The 22,421-nt window shown below is 55.1% G+C and overlaps 1 protein-coding gene across 1 annotated transcript; it reads left to right on the forward strand.

Moving 5' to 3' along the window:
• Positions 1 to 1,931: 1,931 nt before the first annotated feature.
• On the forward strand, positions 1,932 to 14,290 carry TNNT2 (troponin T2, cardiac type). The gene is made up of 14 exons (XM_054690686.1): positions 1,932 to 1,969; positions 3,019 to 3,029; positions 5,383 to 5,415; positions 7,209 to 7,283; positions 7,613 to 7,651; positions 8,288 to 8,321; positions 9,394 to 9,454; positions 9,729 to 9,845; positions 10,630 to 10,707; positions 11,262 to 11,372; positions 12,597 to 12,706; positions 13,211 to 13,301; positions 13,750 to 13,790; positions 14,019 to 14,290. The coding sequence occupies exons 1-14, from the start codon at positions 1,932 to 1,934 to the stop codon at positions 14,062 to 14,064; spliced, it is 885 nt and encodes a 294-aa protein (XP_054546661.1). The 3' UTR covers positions 14,065 to 14,290.
• Positions 14,291 to 22,421: the final 8,131 nt, after the last annotated feature.

Here is a 22,421-nt window from a genome sequence, read left to right on the forward strand (position 1 = left end):
TTCTAGATCAGTTAACTGAAGCCCAGAGAGGTTAAGTGACTTAGTTTTGGTCACACAGCAGAAGTTGGGTTTTCAGCCCAGATCTTATGACCAGTATTCCTCTGGTTTCTCTTATTTTTGTTTTCTCACTAGAAAAGGTGATCTTTTATCTTGTCTGCGAGGAAGTTATGTGAGGAAGGGTCTGGAAGCAGGTAGGTTTGGATGTGAGGACACAGGACACTTAGGACTTCATACCTCTTACAGGGAGTTCTTGACTGTCTCCCTAGTGGGACCCCCAGCCTCAGCCTTTCCCCTTCCCTATCTTCAGACCTGACTAGAGTAATTGGCTTGGCAGCCCTTCTGGGTTGAAGGCACCCTCCCTCAATGGTCAGCGTACTGTGTTAGGAGCAGGGTGGTGAGTGCACAAGAGGGCCTGGTGCGCACAGTCAGTCCTCCAGTGTGTCCTCTGGCCAGGCAGCCACAGCAGCGCCAAGCCTCACAGCAGCAGTTTCACAGAAGCGGGAACTGGGGTGGAGGGAGGCCGGGTGCCCTCCCCAGGTCACATGCAAGGTGAGATGGAGCCAGCATTTAAAACCTGATTAGTCACACTCAAGTGCCTGCTCTTTCCCCCTCCCCTCTCTCTGTAATGACACAGAAGTTCCAGTGAAACCTGGCAGGTGCAATGCCTTTCACGGCCACCATGTCACCTGGTCCATGCAAAGGTCCCCCGCAGCAAGGGGTGTCCCTGTGTCTCCACAGTGCAGAGACACCTCAACAGAGAAGATGAGGGTCTTCCCTGCACTGTGTTTAAAGGTGTGTTAAAGGGACCTCCCTGGTGGTGTGGGGGTTAAGTCTCAGCACTATGAAGCTATCGGCAGCCACTGCAGCACGAGTTCAATCCCCAGCCAGGGAGCTACCCACATGGCGCAGCAGACCTCTCTTGTCTCCCCGCTGCTCCCCTCAGCAGTGTATTTCAGTAGATCCACCTGTTCTGCTCCCCACTCTGTCTCTGGTGAATCATCTCACCCCCTGTACCTCCTGTCTGCACCCGGTTCTTGTATGCATAAATAAAGATAAATCTTTAAAAAAAATAAAGTTGTGTTAAAGACTTTCGCAAGGGAGGAGGTTGAATCTGGATTGTCTGTTGCATCACAGTGGGGTCCTCTCAATCCGAGTTTCCCAGGGAAACTTTATTAAGAGGAATTTTTATGGAGATAGTGATAGATCGGCCTGTGCTTGTAAGAAATGACAATCCCTGTGTGCACTGCCCTTTATCCAGCGCTCACAGCCAATCCATGACCTTATATAGATCCCCCCAACTTGTACTCGGGTGTGTGTGTGTGTGTGTGTGTGTGTGTGAAATTCAGCACAATTTTAGCCTGTGTGAGTTCATGTGTGATCAGCCAACAGCTCGAAAACCTCAGCCATCTCTCTCTCTTTTTTTATTTTAAGATTTATTTATTTGTTTATACAAGCACTGGGTACAGTCAGAAGCGCGAGAGGGTGAGAGAATTCACCAGAACAGGCAGGCTGATGAAATACACTGCTGAGGGGAGCAGCGGGCGTGGCAGGAGAGGTCTGCGCGCCACATGGGACCCTTGCTGGTGGCCGGGGATCGAACCGGTGCTGCAGAGGCTGTGGGCAGCTTCGCAGCCCAGCGCTCAACCGCTGCGCCACCAGGGGAGGCCCGAGAGTCACCGTTTTTGACCCAAACGCTGAAATGCCAAAGTCTGCTCTTTTGGGACAGTGACATGGGTGCTGGCTGTGGTCTTGCTGTGGGGTGGGTGTCGTACCCCCTCAAGAGGCAGAAGCTCGCTACAGACTGCAGGTCACGGACAGAGGCGCACTTACACCACAGCGCTCTCTGGTCTGGATCCTCTGCTGTGGCGAGGAGCGCGGCTGCCCCTCCCGCTCACAGGGACATCTTTCTCTCCCGAGGGCACGCAGAAGCCATGTCTGACCAGGAGGAGGCCCTGGAAGAGTGTGAACAGTGAGTACACAGAACGTACTGCCTGGGGTGCTGCCCTCTGCCCACCTGGCCCAGGAGCTCCCTGGGGTGGGGCATAGCTGTGCCTGTCTGGGCACTAGAGAAGGGACATATCCCCTTCGTTTCCTTGTCTGGGGCTGGGGACCCCAAGCTAACCACAGGCTGGGGGCCATTAGGGAGTAACCAGTTTCAGCTGCTGACGACAGAGAGAGAAGAAAGTGGGAAGGACTTTCAAGAAGGGATACAGCCCGGGAGAGCTCAGAGGTGACTTGCAGAACTAGGAGACAAGCCAGGAGAGAAGAACCCAGAAGCTGAGTCTCCTGATAAAGGATCTAGAAAGATTCAGTGACTGTCCAGTAGACACAGCCGATCATGCCATGAGACCCCCCGGCCCCCCGCCCACCAGAGCTCAGCATTCTCCCATCACCAAGAGCCACCCTCCCAAGGGTGCCCTTTCCACACTCCTGTGCTGGAGGCACCCTGTGGGGTGGCAGGTGCTGGGTCACTGTCAGCCAACCCACTATGGTCTCTGGGGAGTGGTCACTGGGGATAACAGAGGTGTGGGCAACAGCTCCTGCCCCTATGGAACTGACTCTTCTCTGTCTGTGGAGATGTGAAGAGTTGGAAGCCACCAGTAAACTGGAGCCCATCTGGAAACTGGGCTGTGTGTAGTGCTGCATGGGGGAGGGGACCTCTGGGGACTGCAGCAGTCAGAGGAGACTGCATGGAGGAGGCAGGTCTTACCAAATGGGGTTTGGACAGAGAGAGAAGAAAGTGGGAAGGACTTTCAAGAAGGGATACAGCCCGGGAGAGCTCAGAGGTGACTTGCAGAACTCCGAGGGACCAAACTGGCTAAAGTAGAGGTTCTCAGGGTCAGTAGATGGAGCCCTGCACCAGGATGCTGGAGGGTTAAGGGGTGCATGAAGGGGGAGATGCGTGAACTCCATTAGGCAATGCAGAAAATAAATGGGATTTTTCCAGTCTGTGTGTGTGCCTCTGTGTGTGTGTCTGTGTGTGCTCGTGCATTCTTGACAGTATCTTCTGCTCTGCAGGGAGCAGGAAGGTAAGCACACACCTCCACTCATTTGGAGGAAGGACAGCCTGGTTTGGAACTGACCCATCTCTTCTCTTCTCTCCCTGGCGGCGACCATCTCCTCTGAACAGAAGAAGCTGTGGAAGGTATATGGGGCCTGGGGGAAGAAGGTCACAAAGGAGTTGTCCTTGGGACCCAGTGTTGCTGGGGGCACTGGGAAACAGTTAGCCTGTTCAGCTTGTCCCCTCTCTCTCAGCTGGGCAAAGATCCCGCCGCCACGGCTCCTGAGCAGAATCCGTCCAAACCTTGGTTGCTCAGCTCTTAAGGCAAAAGGTTTAAAGCTCTCTACTCCGCCGTTTTGTTCAAACACCATCACCACTTTTTCCAAATATTAGATTTGCTTTCCTTTCCTTTAATTTTATTTTACCTGGAAAAGTTTCAAATGCATGTTAAAGAAGCAAATTAAGAACGTCCCCCCACCATAGCTTTGTCAAATATCAATCTCTGTTTACCTGTGCCCTGCCAGAGATTCCCAGCAGGTATCCAAAATAATTCCCAGATATCATGCCATTTCATGCTTAAATATTTCAAAATGTGTCTCTAAAGGAGGCTATTGAGAAAAACCATAATACCATTGCCATACACAAAAACAATCAATTTTGTAATTTTTCAAGTAAGATTCTGAATAGAAAATTGTTCATTTAGCAGGAAAATTTATATTTTTATTATTGCCTGCCTGGGGGGTGGGACTGTAGGTCCTTGTGATTCCTGCTTTTCCATGTTGACAGCTGCGCTGCCCAGCATGGCCCATCTGGCCACTGCAGCCGACCCTGACCTTTCCTTCCTCCTGAGCGTGTCATGCAGGAGTGATGAAGAGGCTCCCCTCCAGCCTCACCTGGCCCCAAGTGGTCCAAAACGCTTTCAGCACCTCTGTTCCTGTACCCCAGGCGGGACAGAAGTGACTTAGTGGCCCCACAGACACTCAGAAGTACCCCATCAGCACTCGGAGTGTGAACGTCAAGGGGAGGACACCATAGAGGTCCAGGGCAAGAGTTGGGGTGGGGTCAGTAGCTGCTGGTCCTGCTTCCTGTGTCTTCTAGGGAAAATGGGGGACCTCTTGCACATTTCAGGCTGTTCAGGGGCGTCTGGTTTAAGAGGCGTCATAAGAGGAGCTCACAGGAGAAGCAGAGGGGCTGTGGGTCCCTTTTGGTTTCCCAGGAAACCCAATCGCTTCAGAGCTATTTGAAATAACTTTGGATCAAAAATCTACCCCCAGATTCTGCTGTGTTCCCTGCACAAGACTCTTAGTGTGGTGGGTCTTCCCTTGCTTGAGGGTTTTGCCAGCTCACAATAGGCATTTTGGGTGAGGTTTGAGATGCGGACATCTGGACTGGGGACCAGGCTGCTTGCTACACCAGCAGAGGTTGGCTGTGAATTAACGAGGTAATTCCCTGCTGCGAGCAACCCGCTGGGCTCAATGTCGCATCTGCCTTGCTTGCTTGAACAGACGACAGCTGCCTCCTGCGCGCGGGCCCCTGGCGTGAGTGACCAAGGCAGCAGAGGCGTGCCTGTCCCCTAAGCCCGGGTGTGGACAAGTCATGTCACCTCCTCCCAGAGTGAGAGGGAGCCCATTGCTGGATGCTCCGTCCTGGAGCGGGTGTTCTAGATGCAGTTGCTTCCTATGTCAGGTCTCCCCTAGAAGGGCAGCTGCATGGACAGAGGCAAAGCGCCTGGCGCTGGTTCTCCTGTGGGGCTTTCCGAGCTGTGATCCTGCAAACGGCACACATTTTGGGTGATATCCAAGAGGATGATTCAGGGGGACACTTGATGTGAGTTAATTGCTGCCCACTCTGTCTTTTGGGGCCTCTGGTGTTGTGAGAGGGGAGCAGAGTCCCATGTCTAGAGGCAGGGCAGGAGCGGCCTGTTGCTCCCCACAGACTACTCAAGCCCTTAATCTTTCCATAGGGGTAGTGAGGACAATTACAGCTGACCCTGGGACCAGGCAAGGGGTTAGGGGAGCTGAACCCCACGCAGCCGAAAATAGACATGTAACTTATCCTGGGCCCTCTGAGCCTGCAGGTTGAGCCTGTGAGTTCACAGACTGTGCGGAGAAAAAGATGTGTGTAAGTGGATCTGAGAGGCCGAAACCTCTGTGGTTCAAGCCAAGTGCATTTCCCTTTCACTCACGAGGCCCCTGAGACCCAGGGAGGCCCCTGGGAGGGGGCTGTCCATGGAGCTCCGGTGGTAGCTGGGCAGTGAGCACCCAGCCGGCCTGGAGGGCCCACTCCGCACACCGCGCACTGACCACTCTGTCGCTATCCCTCTGTGTCCAGACTAACCTGTCTTGCTTCTCCCCTTGCCGCTGCTGCTGCCTGAACCTCAGAGGAGGAAGACTGGAAAGAGGACGAAGACGATGGTAGTACAGCCTGCTTGCTCTGTGCTTTCCCCCCCTGCTGTCCTCTGAGCACCTTCTAGAAGGGGTAGGGGGTGGGGGTGGGAGAGGGTAGGTGGGGCCTGGGCCAGCACATCCATCTTCAGAGAGATTAGGCCTGCGTTTCCGAGCTCTTCTCTGAGTCTCTTTGGGCACTGCTCCTTCCCCGGCTACCATCCCACCCTGGGCTGGGGGTTGGAAGGCCCAGGATGGCTTGTCGCCCATCCTACACCACATGAGTCTGCATGAGTGACTGACTCTGCCCCAATCTGTGTTCTGTAGTGGACACTCCTGAGCTGGACAGCTCCCAGGCAGGGTGGGTAGAGCATGAGGACCTGGCATCAAAGTCATCTGATGAGCAGCTGGGAGATCTGGAAGTGGCCAGAGCAAAAAGGACATGATGTCAGCCTTCAGCGGTGTCCTGCTGGGGACAAGAGCTGGGACTGTCCTCTTGTCCAATGATAGGACTGGGGCCAGGGAGACAGACTGAGGCTTAATTTTTGAAGGAGCTTTGTCACAGTGATGTCCCATGATGGGTGGGTGGCCTGGGAGGCAGTCAGTGCCCTGTCATTGGGGGTGTTGGGGGGTCCCTGAGGGGGGTGTCTACAAGAAATGAAACATCAGATGGGATGGGGAAAGGTGTTAACAGGGTGGCCTGGAGGTGGACTCCACAACTGGATATATCCTTGCCATCCTGTTCTCTACTCTCACCATTCTAGAAGGGCCTTCTCTGAGGCAAGGCTTTTGTAGGAATCAAAGAAGAGGTATTTCCAGGCCTCAGAGCAGACTCAGGGAAAGAGAACAAGAAGGATGGGGGCAGAAAGAGTGGGCCTAGGTTTCTGGCCTATGGGCTCCTTTCAGCCAGAGGCCTTCCCCTCCCACTGCCTGGAGGCCTCCACCAAGAACTTGCCCGGAAGAGCCCTGCGCTGTCTCACTTCACCATTGTGGGGGCCATGTATGTGAAACAAATATGAAGATGGAAACTCGTGCCAGCTTTCTAGACACCCAACCCAACTCCCACTAGCTTGCTTTTTGGTTTCTTTTAGATACAGAAAAGGGTCTTTAGCATGACCAGGGCAGGAGCTTCCCAGACACCTCCCCTTGAGCAGACCACAGGCTTTGATCACTGGGCAGAAAGTAGGGGAGTGGGGTGGGGGGCTGTTGGAGAAAGGGGAGCTAAGTCAGGCAGAGAAAGTCAGGGACTCCCCCTACCCCCAGCAGGGTCCTTTGCTGGGCCTGCCCTCTGCCCATCGAACCCTAACCTGGGACTCCTGCCTCAGGGTGCTAGACCCTCATCACACTAGCAGAGTAGGTCTTCACACTGGGAAAGGGCCACTTCTGATCCCAAACTCCCAAGGAGACAGATTTAGAACAAAACGCCTTCATGCCCTCCTGACCCGGTTTCCCAGGGCCCAGCAGACTATTTCTGTAAAGGACAGGTTCTAATATTTGAGGTCTTGTGGGCCACACAGTCTGTGTTGTAACTACTTGTCTCTGCTCTTGTAGCATGAAAACAGCCAAAGGCCATACATCAATGAATGTTTGTGGCTGTATTCTAATAAAACTTTATTCACAGAAATGATCTGGGGACCGGATTTGGTCCTGGGTCAAACATTGTTTGCTGACTTCTGGTTTCAACCCAGAACTGAGCAGTCCCAAGCATTCGCATTGGTTATGCCCATGTTCATCTTGAACCCGGATATCCCCATCCACTCTGTTCTATGTCTGCTGGCATAGGCAGGGCCTGGCTGTTCACTATGTCTGGTTTGCTTCTCCAGAGCAGGAAGAACAAGCAGAAGAGGCCGAAGGTGAAGCTGAAGGTGAGGATGAAGCTGAGGAGACCAATGTGGAAGGTAAGGCTCTGTGGTGAGGGTGTGGGGGGCCTTTCATGGTGTCACAATCTCTCAAAGCCGTTGCCATGGTGATAAGAACTCCCCTGGGACATTCTCTTTGATCAGTGCAACTATGCTCGACTGTGGTGTCTGACCTGAAATTGTCCTAACTATGAGCCAGAACCGTGTGCTCCTTTCCATGGATGTGGACATGGCATGTGACAGACAGCTCCCTGGCTTCATAATCCAGCAGGGTGCACTCTAGTTAGGACCTCTTCAAGGGCTGGCCCTTGGCAGAGGGACTTGGGCTCAGAAGAAATATCTTTGTTGACTAATCTTGTTCTGTTTAGGAGATGCACAAGAAGAAGAAGAAGCTAAAGAGACTGAAGGTGAGGACTATTAGACACCAAGAGAAAAGATTTGGGATGACAAATGAACCCCTCCAAGCACCTTGGGGGGAGACTGCCAACAGGGCTTCCTCTGGGCAGGTATGGGAGAGAGGCTCAGGGAAGGAGAGAACTCATGGTGATGCTGGTTTTGGATGAGGGTCTCTAAGCCTCTGCCCTTCTTCTGGAGCAGCTGCTTTAGGGACCCAGTGGAAGAAAGTTCTAGTATCCTGGCCCCTGCTGAGTGGGGTGCTCAGGAGTCACGTCTACACCTGTGGCTCCCTGGAGCTCCCAAAATTGCTTTATGGGTTTATGTTGGAATACAGCCATGCTGCAGCCTTTACAAGGAGACCAGGGGGTCCTAGCTATGTTTCTGGAGAGGAGGGTCCCCAGCGGGGGTCTGGAATCATGCCATCAGCTTCCTGGACCTGTGGCTACCATGAAATCCTGGGGGAACCAAGGAAGGAATACTTGGGAGGGGATCTGGAGCCCCAGGAGGCCATGGCAGGGATCCCCAGGCTGTAGGGGATACTGTACAAACAGAAAATGGAGCCCACACTTAAGCAGATTGTGAGGGCAGAGCTGGGGCCAGATCTGGGGCCTCCTGACCCTGTGACTATGTGCTTCTCTTCTCCCCAGATGGCCCAGTGGAGGAGTCCAAACCCAAGCCTAGGTGAGTGGACACTCCTGTCATGAAGTCCGAGGAACAGAAGCCAGCAAGGGAGAATGATTAGAACAGGACAGGAATGCAGGGCCCACTGGGTGTGGACTGGAAGTGTGTTGGGCACAGACTACCTGTACAGTTGTACAGGTTGTGTACTGCACAAAGGTCTGTCCTGATGGAGAGAGTAGGAGATGAAATCCATTCCACACTCCATTACTAACTGCACACCCTGGCACAGCGGCACTGTATTCACCTAGAGGAAAGAGATGGGTCATTGCACTGGGCAGATACCCCCTCCTATCCACAGATGGTTAGAGAGCCTGCCTTTGTATCTGAGGCTGGTCCTGGGGGAGGAGGGAAGAAAATTTGGGGGAGCCGTCAATGAAACCATGCCAGCCTAGGCTTTGCAATGAGTTGCAAAGGGGTGGGGTGGGGTGCTTAGTCCCATACACATAAAATCACCACTGTGGGTGTTGGTGTGGTAGGGGCCACATGGCTTCCTGTTGTTGGTGCTGCACCCACCAGCAGATGGCGCCTCAGCACAGCTTAGGCTTCTGCCCCGCTGGGTGACCTCCTGAACCACCCCAGACCAGAAGGGACCATCCAGGCTGCTTCTTTAGGGCAGCACCTTCCCTTTGCAGTGTCTCATTTCAGCTCCTCACAAGTCTGAGGGCAGATGGGGAAACAAAGGACCAGTACACACTGGGCCGGTGACACACAGCAAGGGGCCAAATTGCTAGAAAGGGTTCAGGGCAGTTTCTGCGGGGTCCACCCACAGACTGAGATAAGCTTCTCTGCCCTCACTGTGCGGTTTTGAGCAAGTCTCTGCCTGAGTCTCAGTTTTCCGAAATAAGATGAATGGTACCTGCTTTGTGGTATGTTGTGAGTAGAAATGACACATAGCGAGAGCCCTCTGGGTGTTCCCAGGGTAAGCTGGGCTGTGACAGCACAGCAAGGTCATGGATGGGGTCAGCTGTGCCGGGGAGGCTGTCTCTGCAGGGGAAGGATGTTCCAGGCCCAGGCCCCTCGGCACCCCAGACCCTGGGCAGTGTTGATGCTGGCGACTCCTTCTTTCCAATAGACCGTTTATGCCCAACTTGGTGCCACCCAAGATCCCCGACGGAGAGAGAGTGGACTTTGACGTGAGCTCTGGTTTCAGGGGAGCAGGCCTACCTGGGGTGGACTCAAGAGCGCCTAAGGGAGAGACCTTGTGACCTTGTGGGCAGGGGAGGCTGCAGGTGGTGTCCCCTTGGGTCAGGCTGCAACCTCTGGGTTCAGCCCACATTTGCCCTTTTGTGGGCAGGCCTCACCTCTGGCACTGCACATCCCTTTTGCATCGAGAAGGGTGGTTTCTATTCACCCATCTCTGCCCTGAGCTCAGGGGTGAAGCACCTCTGACCTGGTGGTGCCCCCCAGGACATCCACCGGAAGCGCATGGAGAAGGACCTGAACGAGCTGCAGACGCTGATTGAGGCTCACTTTGAGAACAGGAAGAAGGAGGAGGAGGAGCTCCTTTCCCTCAAAGACAGAATCGTAGGTGTCCAGTCTCCCAGGGGAACATTGCTAAGCCCCCTCTCTGGCTTCCCCTCTGTGTTCAACCACCTTCTCCAGGCAGCCTTCCCTGGAGCCCCTAACACCGCTGGAAGTGGGCTGTCCGTCAGGACCCTGCTGCTCCAGCTGCACCCAAGGCCCTGCCCTGGGGCTCCTGGTTCCTGCCTTGTCTCTCCTTCTGGTTCAACCACCTGTCTATCCTGGGCACCCCACCCGCTTCTATGCCCAAGCCCTGGCTGTGGATGACTCTGATGCCTGTGACCCTTCTCTGCCCTGGCCTCCTTCCCAGCCAGCACAACTCCCCCCACTGACGAAGGGGGATGCGTTGAGCTCCTAGTCATGAGCAGGGAGGTTATTTCCATTCCTCTTTTTTCTCTCCAACCGACTTGCCCTTCCCTGGGCCTGCTGCTTGACTGGCAGCTGGGCCTTGGCCACCTGTCTGAGCACCCAGCAGCTGCCAGGGTGGGGCCAGAGGGTAGTGCTGTGGGGGGACAGGAGCAGCTTGCCTGGCATTTTCTGAATTGTTGGAGATGATCCCACAGCGACGGATGTCCAGCAAGTGCTGGGGCACAGGCTTGGGTGCTGGCAGGTATTTTCCCGGAGCAGCTTTGTCTGCACCTGTCTGGGAGTGGTGAAGAGCAAAACCTTTGGAGGAAGTGCATTTTCAGGCCTTGGGTTCCCTTGCCACTCTTCCCCTGATTGGTGCCTGCACCCCGTGACTAGGGGTCCCCCTGGCAGCCTTGCAGGCTTCCCATTTTTCCCATAGGAGAAGCGGCGGGCCGAGCGGGCGGAGCAGCAGCGCATCAGGAATGAGCGGGAGAAGGAGCGCCAGACCCGCCTGGCTGTGAGTGACCCAGCGCAAGGCTCACAGAGCCCCCTGTGCTCCCAGATCCCAGGCCTCTCTCTGTTCAAGGACATGGACTCAGTCAAGAGGCAGCAAGTACCTCATGAGCTGGGCCGTGTTTTGGCTCAGATGATGCACATGGGCCAGACAGAAAGCTCTGACTCCTTTAGTGGCTGGCATTAAGACCCCTCGGCCCTCCTCCCTGCCCCAGCGTGGGTGCCCTGGGAACTAGAGGCTCCAGAGCCTTCTTCCTGTGGTGCTGTTGCTGAAGCCCTTCCAAAGCAACAGGCTCTTGGGGTGCTCACAGCCGAGGGGCCGGTGGGACCTCTCAATCAGGAAGCAGGACCTCATTCATCCAGCCAGTCATTCTTCACTTGGTCAAGAAACAAAAGTTGCCCCACTCCGGTGTGCCAGGCCCTAGGCTGGGGAGGTCTCAGCAAGCTTCTCACCCAGGCAGGGAAACCCAACTCAGCTCCCCCCTAAACGCCTCCAGCTCCAGCAGGGTTTCCTGCCCCTACCCCTAATTTGCTCCCTTCCTCCTGCCTCCACACCAGGAGGAGAGGGCCCGGCGAGAGGAGGAGGAGAACAGGAGGAAGGCTGAGGACGAGGCCCGGAAGAAGAAGGCTTTGTCCAACATGATGCATTTTGGAGGCTACATCCAGAAGGTACGTGGGGGGCAGGGTCTTCAGGGGGTCCTGGTACAGCAGGAGGAGTGAGGTATCCACTGCGGCAGAGGGGCTGCCCTTGGACCTGAGGAGAAATTCCCTGCCACTGTGGGTGAGAGGTGCGGCCTGGGGCTGCTCTCTGCCTGGCGGCAACTTCACTGTGAGACTGGCTGGGGCTGCTGCGGGCAGAGGCCTGGAGACCTGCTCCTCTCACCGGGTTGCGGTGTTGCCCGGTGGCCCCAGGTGGCTGCGTGTGGCCAGAAGAGCCCTATGCCTGCTGAGAGCTGTGCTTGGAGACCCAGATGGGACACATGTGTACACACACACACACACACACACACACACACACACACAGCCTTCTGCAACCTGGGAGCCTCCATTTCTCACGGGACGCTGGGCTTCCTATTACCCTGCCTGCTCTGAGATCATCCAGCCAGCTAGCGGGCAGAGTGCCCGTGCTGCGGATTTGGTGTTGTTCTTGGAACACAATTCCTAGCTTTTGTGCCCCAGTCTGACGATATGTCCATCCTCCAGGGCCGCAGGAAACATGAAATGGATATTCTCCATGCAGGGGGATCAGAGTGTTTCCCTAGATTTCTAAAGTCCTAATCAGAACCAGGCCTGCCAGCCTGCCTCCACCCCAAGGTGGCCACGCCAGCCCCTCTGCAATTGCTCTACCTCCCACCCGCCCAGGCTCCCGTCCTGGTGAGCCGGGGGCTCTGGTGAGCAGGGGGCTCCAGTGAGCCTCTGCGTGACCTTCTCCTTCTCCCTCTGTGTCTGTCTGCCTTTGTCTCCCGCCCTGTCCCTGTCCTCTCTCTGCCTCTGTCCTGTTCTGAGCTTTCTATCCGGGTCTTTATCTCATGGTGTCCTGGTTCTGCAGGCCCAGGTGGGTACCAAAACCTCCTCTTCCTCCTCCTCAGAGTCCTGGGAGCTCCCTGGAGGGAGGCATGTGGCTATTGGGCAAGGTGGGCCGGAGAAGTCTGGAGAGAGATGGGGGTGTTGGGGGAGGTACTGAAGAAGGGACAGAATGACAGTCCTCGCTCTTGCCTGAGTCCCCAGGGACCCAGGCAGTCAATGGTGCGGGGTAGCAGGGATAAGAGGACCAGAACCGGCTCCTTCTGCAGGCCTTGCCCTGCTCCCCACTGGGTTTGGGGAAGGGTGCGGGATGGTGGGAGATTGGTGGGGGATCCTCTAGCCAATTCCCCTTCTTGCCATTTACTCCAGACTGAGCGGAAAAGTGGGAAGAGGCAGACGGAGCGGGAAAAGAAGAAGAAGATTCTGGCTGAGAGGAGGAAGGCGCTGGCCATCGACCACTTGAATGAAGATCAGCTGAGGTGGGCCAGGGCTGGTGCCCAGGGGCGGCCAGTGCATGGGGAGGGTCAGGGCACCCCCACAGGGCAACAGCAGGGGGCGCTGCCTCCTGACCAATTTTCCAAGGGCGCTGGGTTGGGTCAGTTGGGTGTCTGCTTTGCTGAGAGGGAGAGAGAGGGCTGAGCAGGTACCTCACCTGTCTGAGCCTCACCTAACTCCCCTGCACACAGGAGGTGGAGAGGGAAACGAGCCGGGTGCTCTGCAGTGCCACAGGGTCTCTCCCTCTCCTCTGGCCCCAGAACTTTGTCCTGCAGCCCCTGCTGCCCTTTCCTCAGCTCTAGACACTGCCATTTGGATTTGGGGCCCTGTGCTGGCCAAGCCCTTAGGGTGGGGGCAACCCCCAATGTAATCCCTGCAGGCTGGAGGTGGGAAGGAGGCTGTCCCCCTGGGGGGCCAGGTGGGCATCTGGATAGAGGTGGGTGGCACCCTGATCCCCCAGCCCAGCCTCACTGCAGCCTTTTCCACAGAGAGAAGGCCAAGGAACTGTGGCAGAGCATCTACAACCTGGAGGCAGAGAAGTTCGACCTGCAGGAGAAGTTCAAGCAGCAGAAGTATGAGGTGAGCCAGCTCCTTGCACCCCCAAGCTCCCATCCTCTCCGTTTGTTGGGGTTTGCAGTCTGTTGCCCTTCAGGCACCTTTTCCTGTCCCTGCTCCTCAGCACCCCCAATCCCGCCTGCTGCCTCCTTTCCTACAGTCCTGGGTGCTTGCCAGGGCCATTGCTTGCTGGGTTTGAGCACCCCAAACTTGGGGGGCTCCCTGCCTTTCCAGGCCACACTGAACCAGGCCCCTGGGGCCTCTCTGGACCCCTGATTATTCTCACTCTCATAGTATTACTTTCCTTCTTCTCCCCTCTCTTCCTCCTCCTCTTTCCCCAACCTTCTCCTTCCCCTCCTGCTCCTCCCTCTTCTTCTCTCTGCTGCTGAGCCCCCTTCTCCTTCGCCCCCAGCCTACCTGGGACCTCAGCAAATCAGCTCCCACATTAGCCTGTTTCCCACTTTACTTCCAGATCAATGTTCTCCGAAACAGGATCAACGATAACCAGAAAGTGTAAGTGTCTGGGCCCCTCCTGGTCTGCACCGCACCCCCCATCTCCCGGCATCCCACCAACCTTCTCCTCCCCTGGGTCCTCCTCTCCCCCTTGGCTGTTGCTCACTGATGGGGAGTGGGGTGGGGCCAGAGAGGTCTCACTGCAGCCGCCCTTGGCCCTTGGCCTAGCTCCTCCCAATGGAGCCCTGCTGCCCTGTGTGCCCTCTGACGGTCCTGCTCCTCTTGTAGCTCCAAGACCCGAGGCAAGGCCAAAGTCACTGGGCGCTGGAAGTAGAGGCAGCAGCCTCCTTAAAGGATGAGCCTCCTTCACCAGAGATGTTCTCCTGGCCATGTCCCTGTCCTGCATGTCCCCAGCGCCGGGCCTCCTGGGCACCCGAGGGAACTCCTCGTGGAAGCTCCTCGTGGAAGCTCCTCGTGGAAACCAGGGGCTGGCCCAGCGGAAGCCACTGCCCGCGCCCCGCCCCACACGCCCCCACCACACCACTAATAAAGAGTCACCACACACCTAATGGCAATTCTGTCACTTCTCCTTCAGAGGGGGGAGAAACTGAGGCAAGACCCAGTCTCACAGGGGGTCAGGGTGCACAGTATAGACCTGCAGAGACGTAGCCCCTGCTTCCGGCAAACCTGGACACGCTCTCGCCTGTCTGACTCCCTCCTACCAGCGTTGGCCAGGAAAGGCTGGGATGCTTCAGGGGCCAGTGGGGAGGGGGCACCAGCTACAGAAAGGGCTTGTCACGTCAGCGCTGAGTCACCAGGGCTCACCCAGCAGTACTGCAGTCCAGGGGGATGGATGTGCCCTGCCTGAGTCACCCCTGGGAACCGGGAAGGCCTCCTCTGAAGGTCCTGCCTTCTCCCCCTCCTGGCCAGGGCTATAAGGAGTGGGCATCTGGGAGGTAGGGCGCCCTGAGGAAGGAAGGACGGCCAGTTCACTGGGCAGTCTGATTTGCCAAGAGGGGAGGGCTGGCCTGGCTGCCTCGGTTCCCGCTTTCTGTGATCTGCATGTCCTCTTGGGCTTGAACTATAACCTGGGGACCACAGGGGCTGTGCTGAAGAGGACAGCCTGTAGCGTCCATCCAGTTGGCAGAAGGCCAGGGAAGCGAGGTGGGATGAGACTGCCGTGTTCCCCAGCGCTGCAGCATAAGCCGGAAGGAGTCCTCCCGTGTCTGTCTGAGCCCTGGCTCGGCCTTTCCCTCTGCCTGGAGGTCTCCTGTTCTCCACTGTCAGCCCCCCAAAGGGCACTGAGAAAGTGTTGTCCCCAGCAGGCTTCCCAAGCTCTGCCCCACTGAGTGAGCCTTCTGGACCCTGCTCTGGCCGTGCTCACAGGAATGGAGCGCACAGCCCAGTGGGGGAGAGGCACAAAGAGAAGATTCCAGATCACTGTACTCGTAGGTGAGGATGAGTCACACCACCTGGCCCCGGCGCAGGGGCTTTCCAGAGGAAAAGATGTCTACACAGAGGGTGTCTACACGGAGGGTGTCTACATGGAGTCCCGGAGAAGGGGGGAGAAGGTCAAGGAGAGGCACGGGTGGAGGGAGTAGCCTGCAGGCCCAGGAGAGGGAGCCAGCCTGGTGTATGAGAGGGTCGCCACTTGCAGACTCCAGGGCTCTGGTAGGGACAAGAGGACTGACCCTCCAGAAGTGATCCGAGAGCAGGGAGGCAGGAGGCCGGCCCTGTGGCTGTGGAGGGCCCTCATCCCTGTGTCTGAGAGATCTGAGGGCAGCTCCTGGGTTCAGTCCTAGCCCCGTTCTCCCCCATTTGCAGCAGAGTCATGGCCCCTCTCCCATAATGGGGCACTGCAGCCCCACCCTCACATGCCACCAGAGAGGGGGCACGGGGTCCAAGACTGGGACACTGGATTCTCCGCCCACCATTAGGTCCCCTGAGAGCCCCATCTTGTCTCCCTGGAGCAGCAAGGGAAAGGGGAGAAGTGCCTGGGTACCCCCCCCTCCTCCCCAGCAGGGCCTCCTGAGGATCCCTCCTCCTGCAGACCAGACACACACAGAGGTTCCTTTAAGAACCACAGACCTGTGGGACAGAGGCAGGCTCAGCCCTGTCAGACCAGATCTCCCTTGTCTCTTCCTCTTAAGGTCACCTAGTGTTCTGGAATGATCTCTGGAGTACCCCAGACTTTGTCCCCATGCAGGGCTGGTGACTACACCCAGACCAAGTCCCCCCAGCTTCACTGACCTCCATTACACCACGATGCCCTGCCCAGCCCAGGTACCGCAGTTGTGCCCACCTCCCTTGGCCGCAACACCCCTTGCCGGGTCTCTGGGCCCCTGTGTCCACCCAGGAGCTTGGGAAAATGGCAGCAAGCTCTGCTGGGCCCTGGGAAAGAGAGCCCTGCCAGTCATCACATCTCCAAATGCCTTGGAGTCTTGGGCACACAGGCAATTATGTGCCCACTTGGGAGGGAAAAGTCTGGCTCCCCAGGGGCTCGCAGCCTTGGACTCCAGCCCTGGCCCTTGCTTGGAATCCACATCCCCACTTCCTCCCATCAGTGTGGCCCTGCCACCTCCCAGCTCTGGGGCCAGATTCCTTGCTCTTCTGCCCGAGAACTTCCTTATCTAGGGATTGCTGGGGAGGGTAAGAGAAATACCACCTGTGTAGCCCTGGTGCTACTCTCCGGGCACTTGACAGGCGCAAATGACAGCCACTGTCACTGCTGTTCTGGTCTTAACATGCTGCCAGCCCCTCTCCAGGCTCAGGGTCTGGGGAAGCTGGGTCCATGCTGGCCCCTCCTCATGTGGGGTTGCCCCTAGAAGCTTCTTGGCCTGGTCAGGGGTAATAAGGCCCTGTTGGTGCTGGCCCAGGTGGGTGCAGTGCTGGATGGAGGTGGCAGAACTGCTCCCAGGCCAGCCCCACCCCTGACACTGCAGCCTGGTTTCTGGAAAGGGTGGGGTGTGATCCGCCCTGGGTGGGAGGCTGGATTCTCTCCAGTTGGCCTCCTAGTGCAGACACTGGGGGAGGTGCAGGGTAGACCCTGGGTACTCTGTCTCCTGGCAGTGTGGCCGGTGGGGGCCTGCCCTCCAGGAAAAAGACTGTGGTAGGGAAACTGGGGTGATCAGGGCACAATTGACCCCCCTCCCCCTGCACAACATACCCCTCAGGTGTCCCACACTTGAGCCCTGGGCCAGACCCTGTGCTGCCTACTCCACGTATTTTCTCTGACCAAGTACCAATGGCCCCAGGTCTCAATCCCAAGTCTCAGAGAAGAAACCAAGGCTCAGCGTTTTAATCAACCATCCGAAGTTAGAAAGTGGCAAAACTGAGCATGGAACTCAGGTCTATGGATCCAGAGTTCCCTGGTACATGGCCCTAGCAGATTGAAGGAGTACCCCCAATCTCTCCCAAACGCAGTGCCAGGGCTAGAATCCCTGTAAACTGGCTGGGGTGGGCTGAGGTCAGAGCACAGGACATGAGGGCATGGGCTCAGCTTCCTCATGGGAAACACCAGCCTTCCTGGCACCTCTCTGCCTGTCCCTCACAGCCTGCAGGGCTGATCTTTCTGCCCCATCCTGTGTCCCGGGGTGATGGGTGTCCTGTGGCTTATTTCATTGCTTTTTCAGTGGGTCACCCCTCCACCCTGCACAGAGCGTGAACCCAGGGCAGGGGCTTGGCCTGAATGCCAGCAGTCAGGCTGATCCACGTTGCTGGAGCAGTGGGCCTCCTTCTGTGACCTCACCCCTGCTCCCAGTTTCTTAAAGTCCAGCCAGAAGGAGCTATCTATTTTTGCTTCCCCCAAATGCCCCTTGCTCTTCCCTCTTTGCACTGCTCTTTCCTACTCTACAAACCCCTGCCTCCCCAGCAGCATCTCACCCCCCAGGGCCTGGCTAAAGTCACAGTTTCTCCAGGAAGGCGCCCTCCCCACCCCGTGTTGTCTTGAGAACCCCACATTGGGAAAGGGCGGTGCTGGGAGGCAGCTCAAGCAGGCCAGCTCCCTGACGTCCCCTGCACGCCCGGCCCGGCTCAGCCTCGTCTCCCTCTGCAGCGCCGGGAAACACCCCTGCGCCCGGGAGTCGGCTTTCCTGAAGAGCAGCCCCAGCCCCCGGCCTCGGGCGGATTTGCACTGCCCGGGCCCCTCCTGCTTGACGGGGAAAACTGCTTGGGGATTGGGGTGCGCTGAAGGTGTGGTCGGCGTGCCCAAGACCCAGAGCAGGGTCAGGGGGCGAGGATGCCCCCTGGGGCCTGGGCGCTTTACCCAACTGTGGAAACATTTTTCTCCTGAGTCTTCAATTGAGGGCAATTGAAATTGCCATAGAGGTTGGGTGGGGCTGAGAAGTGGGGTGAGCAGGTGGGTGGGGCTGAAGCTCTGGTGACGGCGCCAGGGAAGGGGCGGGGCCGGGCCCCCACCTGGTTTCTATGAATCACGGGACCGCAGTGAATGGGCTTTCAGAGGCTACTTCCCACAGGGAGATGGGGGTGTGGGGGGAGGGGATGGAAAGGAGGTGGGGGGGGGTTGAGGAGGAAGGGAGAGGTCACTTCATTCCTGCTAGGGGAGTGTTTCCAATGAATTTGACACAGAGGCCCCTCTGGCCCAGGCATCTCCCATCCACAGGGGCCCAGGTGAGGTGCTGAGCCCTGGATTCTGCTGGGAGACTGACTTGCTTTATCAGTCAGCTCCATGATGATACCAAAAATGGCATCAGCCTGTACCTCTCAGGCACTTGCTGTGCGCCAGGCATCGGCTAAGGAATTTAAGTTATACACCCTAGTTAGATAGCAGGAAAGTTAGGGCCCACATAAACAGCTCCATTTAGACATGAAGAGATTGTGATCCAGGGGAGTTAGGTGAGCTATCCAAGGTCACACAGGGCAGGATACTGATGATTCTGATTTTTTTCCTCCAGTATACTTTCTACCAAATTAAATCGGACTTTTGATAAAAACAAAGAAAAGCCTATTTTTAAAGAAATAGTTTCTGTATTTAGTCAACAAAAACATAATCTCTCACTATGTGATGAGTACATGCTCGTCAATCCTTATCATAGGAAAACTTGGGTGAAGTAATGTTCAGATCATCGAGTGCCAGATTTTGCTGACTCACCAGACATTCTGGGATGCTGAGTGTAAGGTTTTACACTGTTGCTTGCTTGGGCTAAATAACTTAAGAATTATCATATGCCTCTTCCCACTCAGCTGTGCCTGTGATTTCCTCATCTTTCCCCCTGTCTAGACGGGGTGCTTCTTGAGGCCCAGGGCCCTGGTTTGCTCATTTCTACATCCTGGTGCCCCTCTATACATGTTGAATGATGGAAGACATTGTTCTCATCCAGCAGACCTCCTACAGGATTTGATCATATGAATATTAAATATTGACAGGGAGGGAAAATATTCACCTGAGAGTTGTATTGTCTTTAACAGTTGTCAAAACACTATAAATTAAAACACAGCAATGGAAATTTAGAAAAGAGCAAATTTGATCTCAAAAGATTCAGATGTTTGCCTTGTTCATGGGATATCGGTCTAAGCATAGAGTCGGCTTGGTTACCAATATTCTTATCATAAGGGTCCATTCATTCATCGACTCCATAATTGCATAAAGCTAACATGTATTTATGTAGTGTACATTCCATGCCAGTTACTGGCCAGTTATCAGGGCTATTCCTGGGAACAGACCAAAGCTGCTCCCCACCTTCATAGACCAGGGGAGAGATGTTACATAGACATTCAACCATTATGGATGGATAGAGAGATGGCTGGCTGGATGGCTGGATGGCTGGATGGAGAGAGATGGGTAGAATGGGAAGAGAGGTAGATGGATGGATAGATGGATGGATGGAGATGTGGGTGTCCAGGTTGTCGCGTACAGACTTATGATTTTTTTTAAGACTTATTTATTTATGCATACAAGAGCTGGGGTACAGGCCAGAGGTGCAGGGGCACGAGAGGATTCACCAGAGACAAAGTGGGGAACAGAATAGGCAGACTGACTAAAATACATTGCTGAGGGGAGCAGTGGATGAGCCAGGAGAGGTCTGTTGCACCATGTGGGTTGCTCCCTAGCCTGCCGGGGATCAAACTCCTGCTGCAGAGGCTGTGAATTGCTTCATAGTGCTGTGCTTAACCCCTTGCGCCACCAGGGAGGCCCAAGACTTATGATGTTAAATCCAAGTTTTGAAAGCTTACTTTTGACAAGTTTGTTGTGGTTTGAAGTTGTATTAAATCACTTGTTTTGAAGTTGACCATTAGGACTTTTTTTTTTAATATTTATTAATTTATTTATACAAGCACTGGGTGCAGTCAGAAGCACAGGAGGGTGAGAGAATTCACCAGAGCCAAAGCAGGGAGCAGAACAGGCAGAACCACCTAAGTACACTGCTGAGGGGAGCAACGGACTGACTGCAGGAGAGGTCTGCGCGCCATGTAGGACCCTCGCCCAGCGGCCGGGGATGCCAGGGATCGAACTGCCGCTGCAGAGACTGTGGGCAGCTTTGCAACCCAGCACTCAACCGCTGCGCCGGGGAGGCCTGACCATTAGGACTTTCTTATCAAACTCTCCCCAGAGTGGAGAGGACCACTGGGTCATTGACACCAAGGTGAAACAGCAGGACATGCATCACTGCATAATGAACTTGAAGTTTAAAATGTGAGAGGTTCGACCAGCAGCTTGAAAGCAATAGGTCTGGGCAGGGCCTCACTTTGTTGATCTCAAGACAATTGCTCCTGCCAGCCAGGCTCCCTTGGATAGACAGTGCTGTCCAGCTGTCCTGCAGATGCAGCAGAGAAGGGACTTCTACTCCGTGTGGCAGCAGCCAGTCTGTACCCATCCCTGGGGTAAGGACCTTCGACCTTTGGAGTGGCCCACCCTGCCTGCCCACACCTGTGCCCTCGCTGCTAGCCACGCACACCCCGCCCGTAGGGTTCACAGCAGCATCTTCTGTGTTAAGCTCATCCCCAGTTTTTAGTTGGAAGGCTGCTCTACTGAGAACCAGTTGTAGAAAGAATAGCTCAGCAAAATGTGGACCTTATTTCTTCATCTCCCCTTCAGTTGGAATAAAAGTGTGACTAATCTATCAACTCTTTGGAGTATGTTATTTCTTAATTGGCTTATTGAGAGACGTTATCAGGTATGTATCAGCAGACATTATCCTGTATGTTATAAATTACAATTCCTGCAGTGAATGGGTGCTGAATGAATGATTGGCAAAGAACCTCAGTGTCTGAGCATAATTGGCTATGAACAAAATACACGTACGCACACATCCATATATACACTTGTACACACATGCATGTGTGTTTCAGAGTGTCAGATTTCAAAGGAAAAGACAGCATGGTGCGTGAGAAAATAACTGGGGGTGGGAGTAATTTAAGTGGAGGGGCTGAATTGGGAAGGCTGCCTGGTAGAAGCCATTGGTGAGTTAGCAAGAAGAGCGTGAGATGCTGGAGCTGATGGAAGGCAATGCAAGGACCCTGGTGTGATCAGGGACTGAAAGGCCCAGGCAGGGGTGAAGGGTGGGAACTGAGTCTGGGAGGCTGGCAGGAGTGGGAGGAGGGATCTCATTTTCTGGATGATGGAAAGTCACTAGATTTTTATTTTTTTTTTATTGTATATATTCTATTTTTTATTATTTTTACATCTTTTTTTTTTTTTTTTTTACAATATTTTGCTCTAGGGGCCTTTGGAACAAGGAGTCTGCAGGTTCTTGGGAGACTCCTGCCCCCAGGCCCAGCCCACTCTAACCAGAGCTACTCCAAAAGATACTCCACATGCAACTGGGGACTTGCCCCAAGTCTTTGCACTGTCTCCTTCATCAGGAAAATCTTCCCACTAGAATAAAAGCCTGGGGAAGTAAAGGGGGCTTAGTGAACAGTCTGTCTGTGTCCCGGCTCCAGCGCCTCTGTGGTTGTGGACCGGAAGCCGCCCCTTTCAGCATGCTGCTTAGGCCACGCATGATTCTCACGGTCAAATCTCTGACCTCGGGGGTGGCAGGGGCCGCCACAGAAGCTGGCTGTGTAGCCCCCTTCTCTGACCTGTGCTTGGGCCCCTCGGGGCTGGATTTTCCTCCAGTGCTTTGTGCCATCTTTTCACTCTGTTTCTTTTTTCTTTTTAAAGTTTTTTATTGAATTAACCTTGGTTTATAACATTACAGGTTTAGAGGCCCAGACTTCTAATTTGACATCTGTCTATAAATACACCATGTTTTCATTATTGATCTAGTTCTTTGCTTTTTGCCATTTCCCTGACAGATCCAGGAGATGGGGACTTGCCTGTTGTGTTCACAGCAGCATCTTCTGTGTTAAGAGCACAGACAGCACCTGGAGCACTCGCCAGCTGTTTGCTGAATGAATGGAACAACGAACGAGTGAATGAATGAATGGTGGTTTATCTCCAGCGAGACGTCTCACCCACCACAGTGTTCCAATAGGGTCAGAGAAAATCTTGCTGCTCAGAGAGATTTGGGCACCCCTGGGCATGGGCAGTTGGATATTTGAGAGCCTAAAGAATTCGGGCACATTTTCAGCTGGTGGAGGTGTAGAGCCCAGACTTGCAGTGCCCTGGAGGAGAGGCTGGAGAGGAGTTTTTCCTGAGAAAGAGATGGGGCAGCCTTATCAAGCCTGGCAGGTTTGTGTCCTAGCCAGCGGCAACCCATTCTGCTTCCTGGTTGGCCAGGGGGTGGGGTGGGA

Source organism: Talpa occidentalis, unplaced genomic scaffold (genome assembly GCF_014898055.3).
Source record: "Talpa occidentalis isolate TD23 unplaced genomic scaffold, MPIMG_talOcc4v2.1 talOcc4.8, whole genome shotgun sequence".
Taxonomy (NCBI): Eukaryota; Metazoa; Chordata; class Mammalia; order Eulipotyphla; family Talpidae; genus Talpa; species Talpa occidentalis.

Bases quoted from the DNA above. Each gene is read 5' to 3' on its own strand.
- TNNT2 (XM_054690686.1), top strand. From the start codon at position 1,932: ATGTCTGACCAGGAGGAGGCCCTGGAAGAGTGTGAACA. The intron at 9,455-9,728 runs GTGAGCTCTGGT...GGTGCCCCCCAG, and splicing joins GAGAGAGAGTGGACTTTGAC to GACATCCACCGGAAGCGCAT. The intron at 11,373-12,596 runs GTACGTGGGGGG...CATTTACTCCAG, and splicing joins TTGGAGGCTACATCCAGAAG to ACTGAGCGGAAAAGTGGGAA.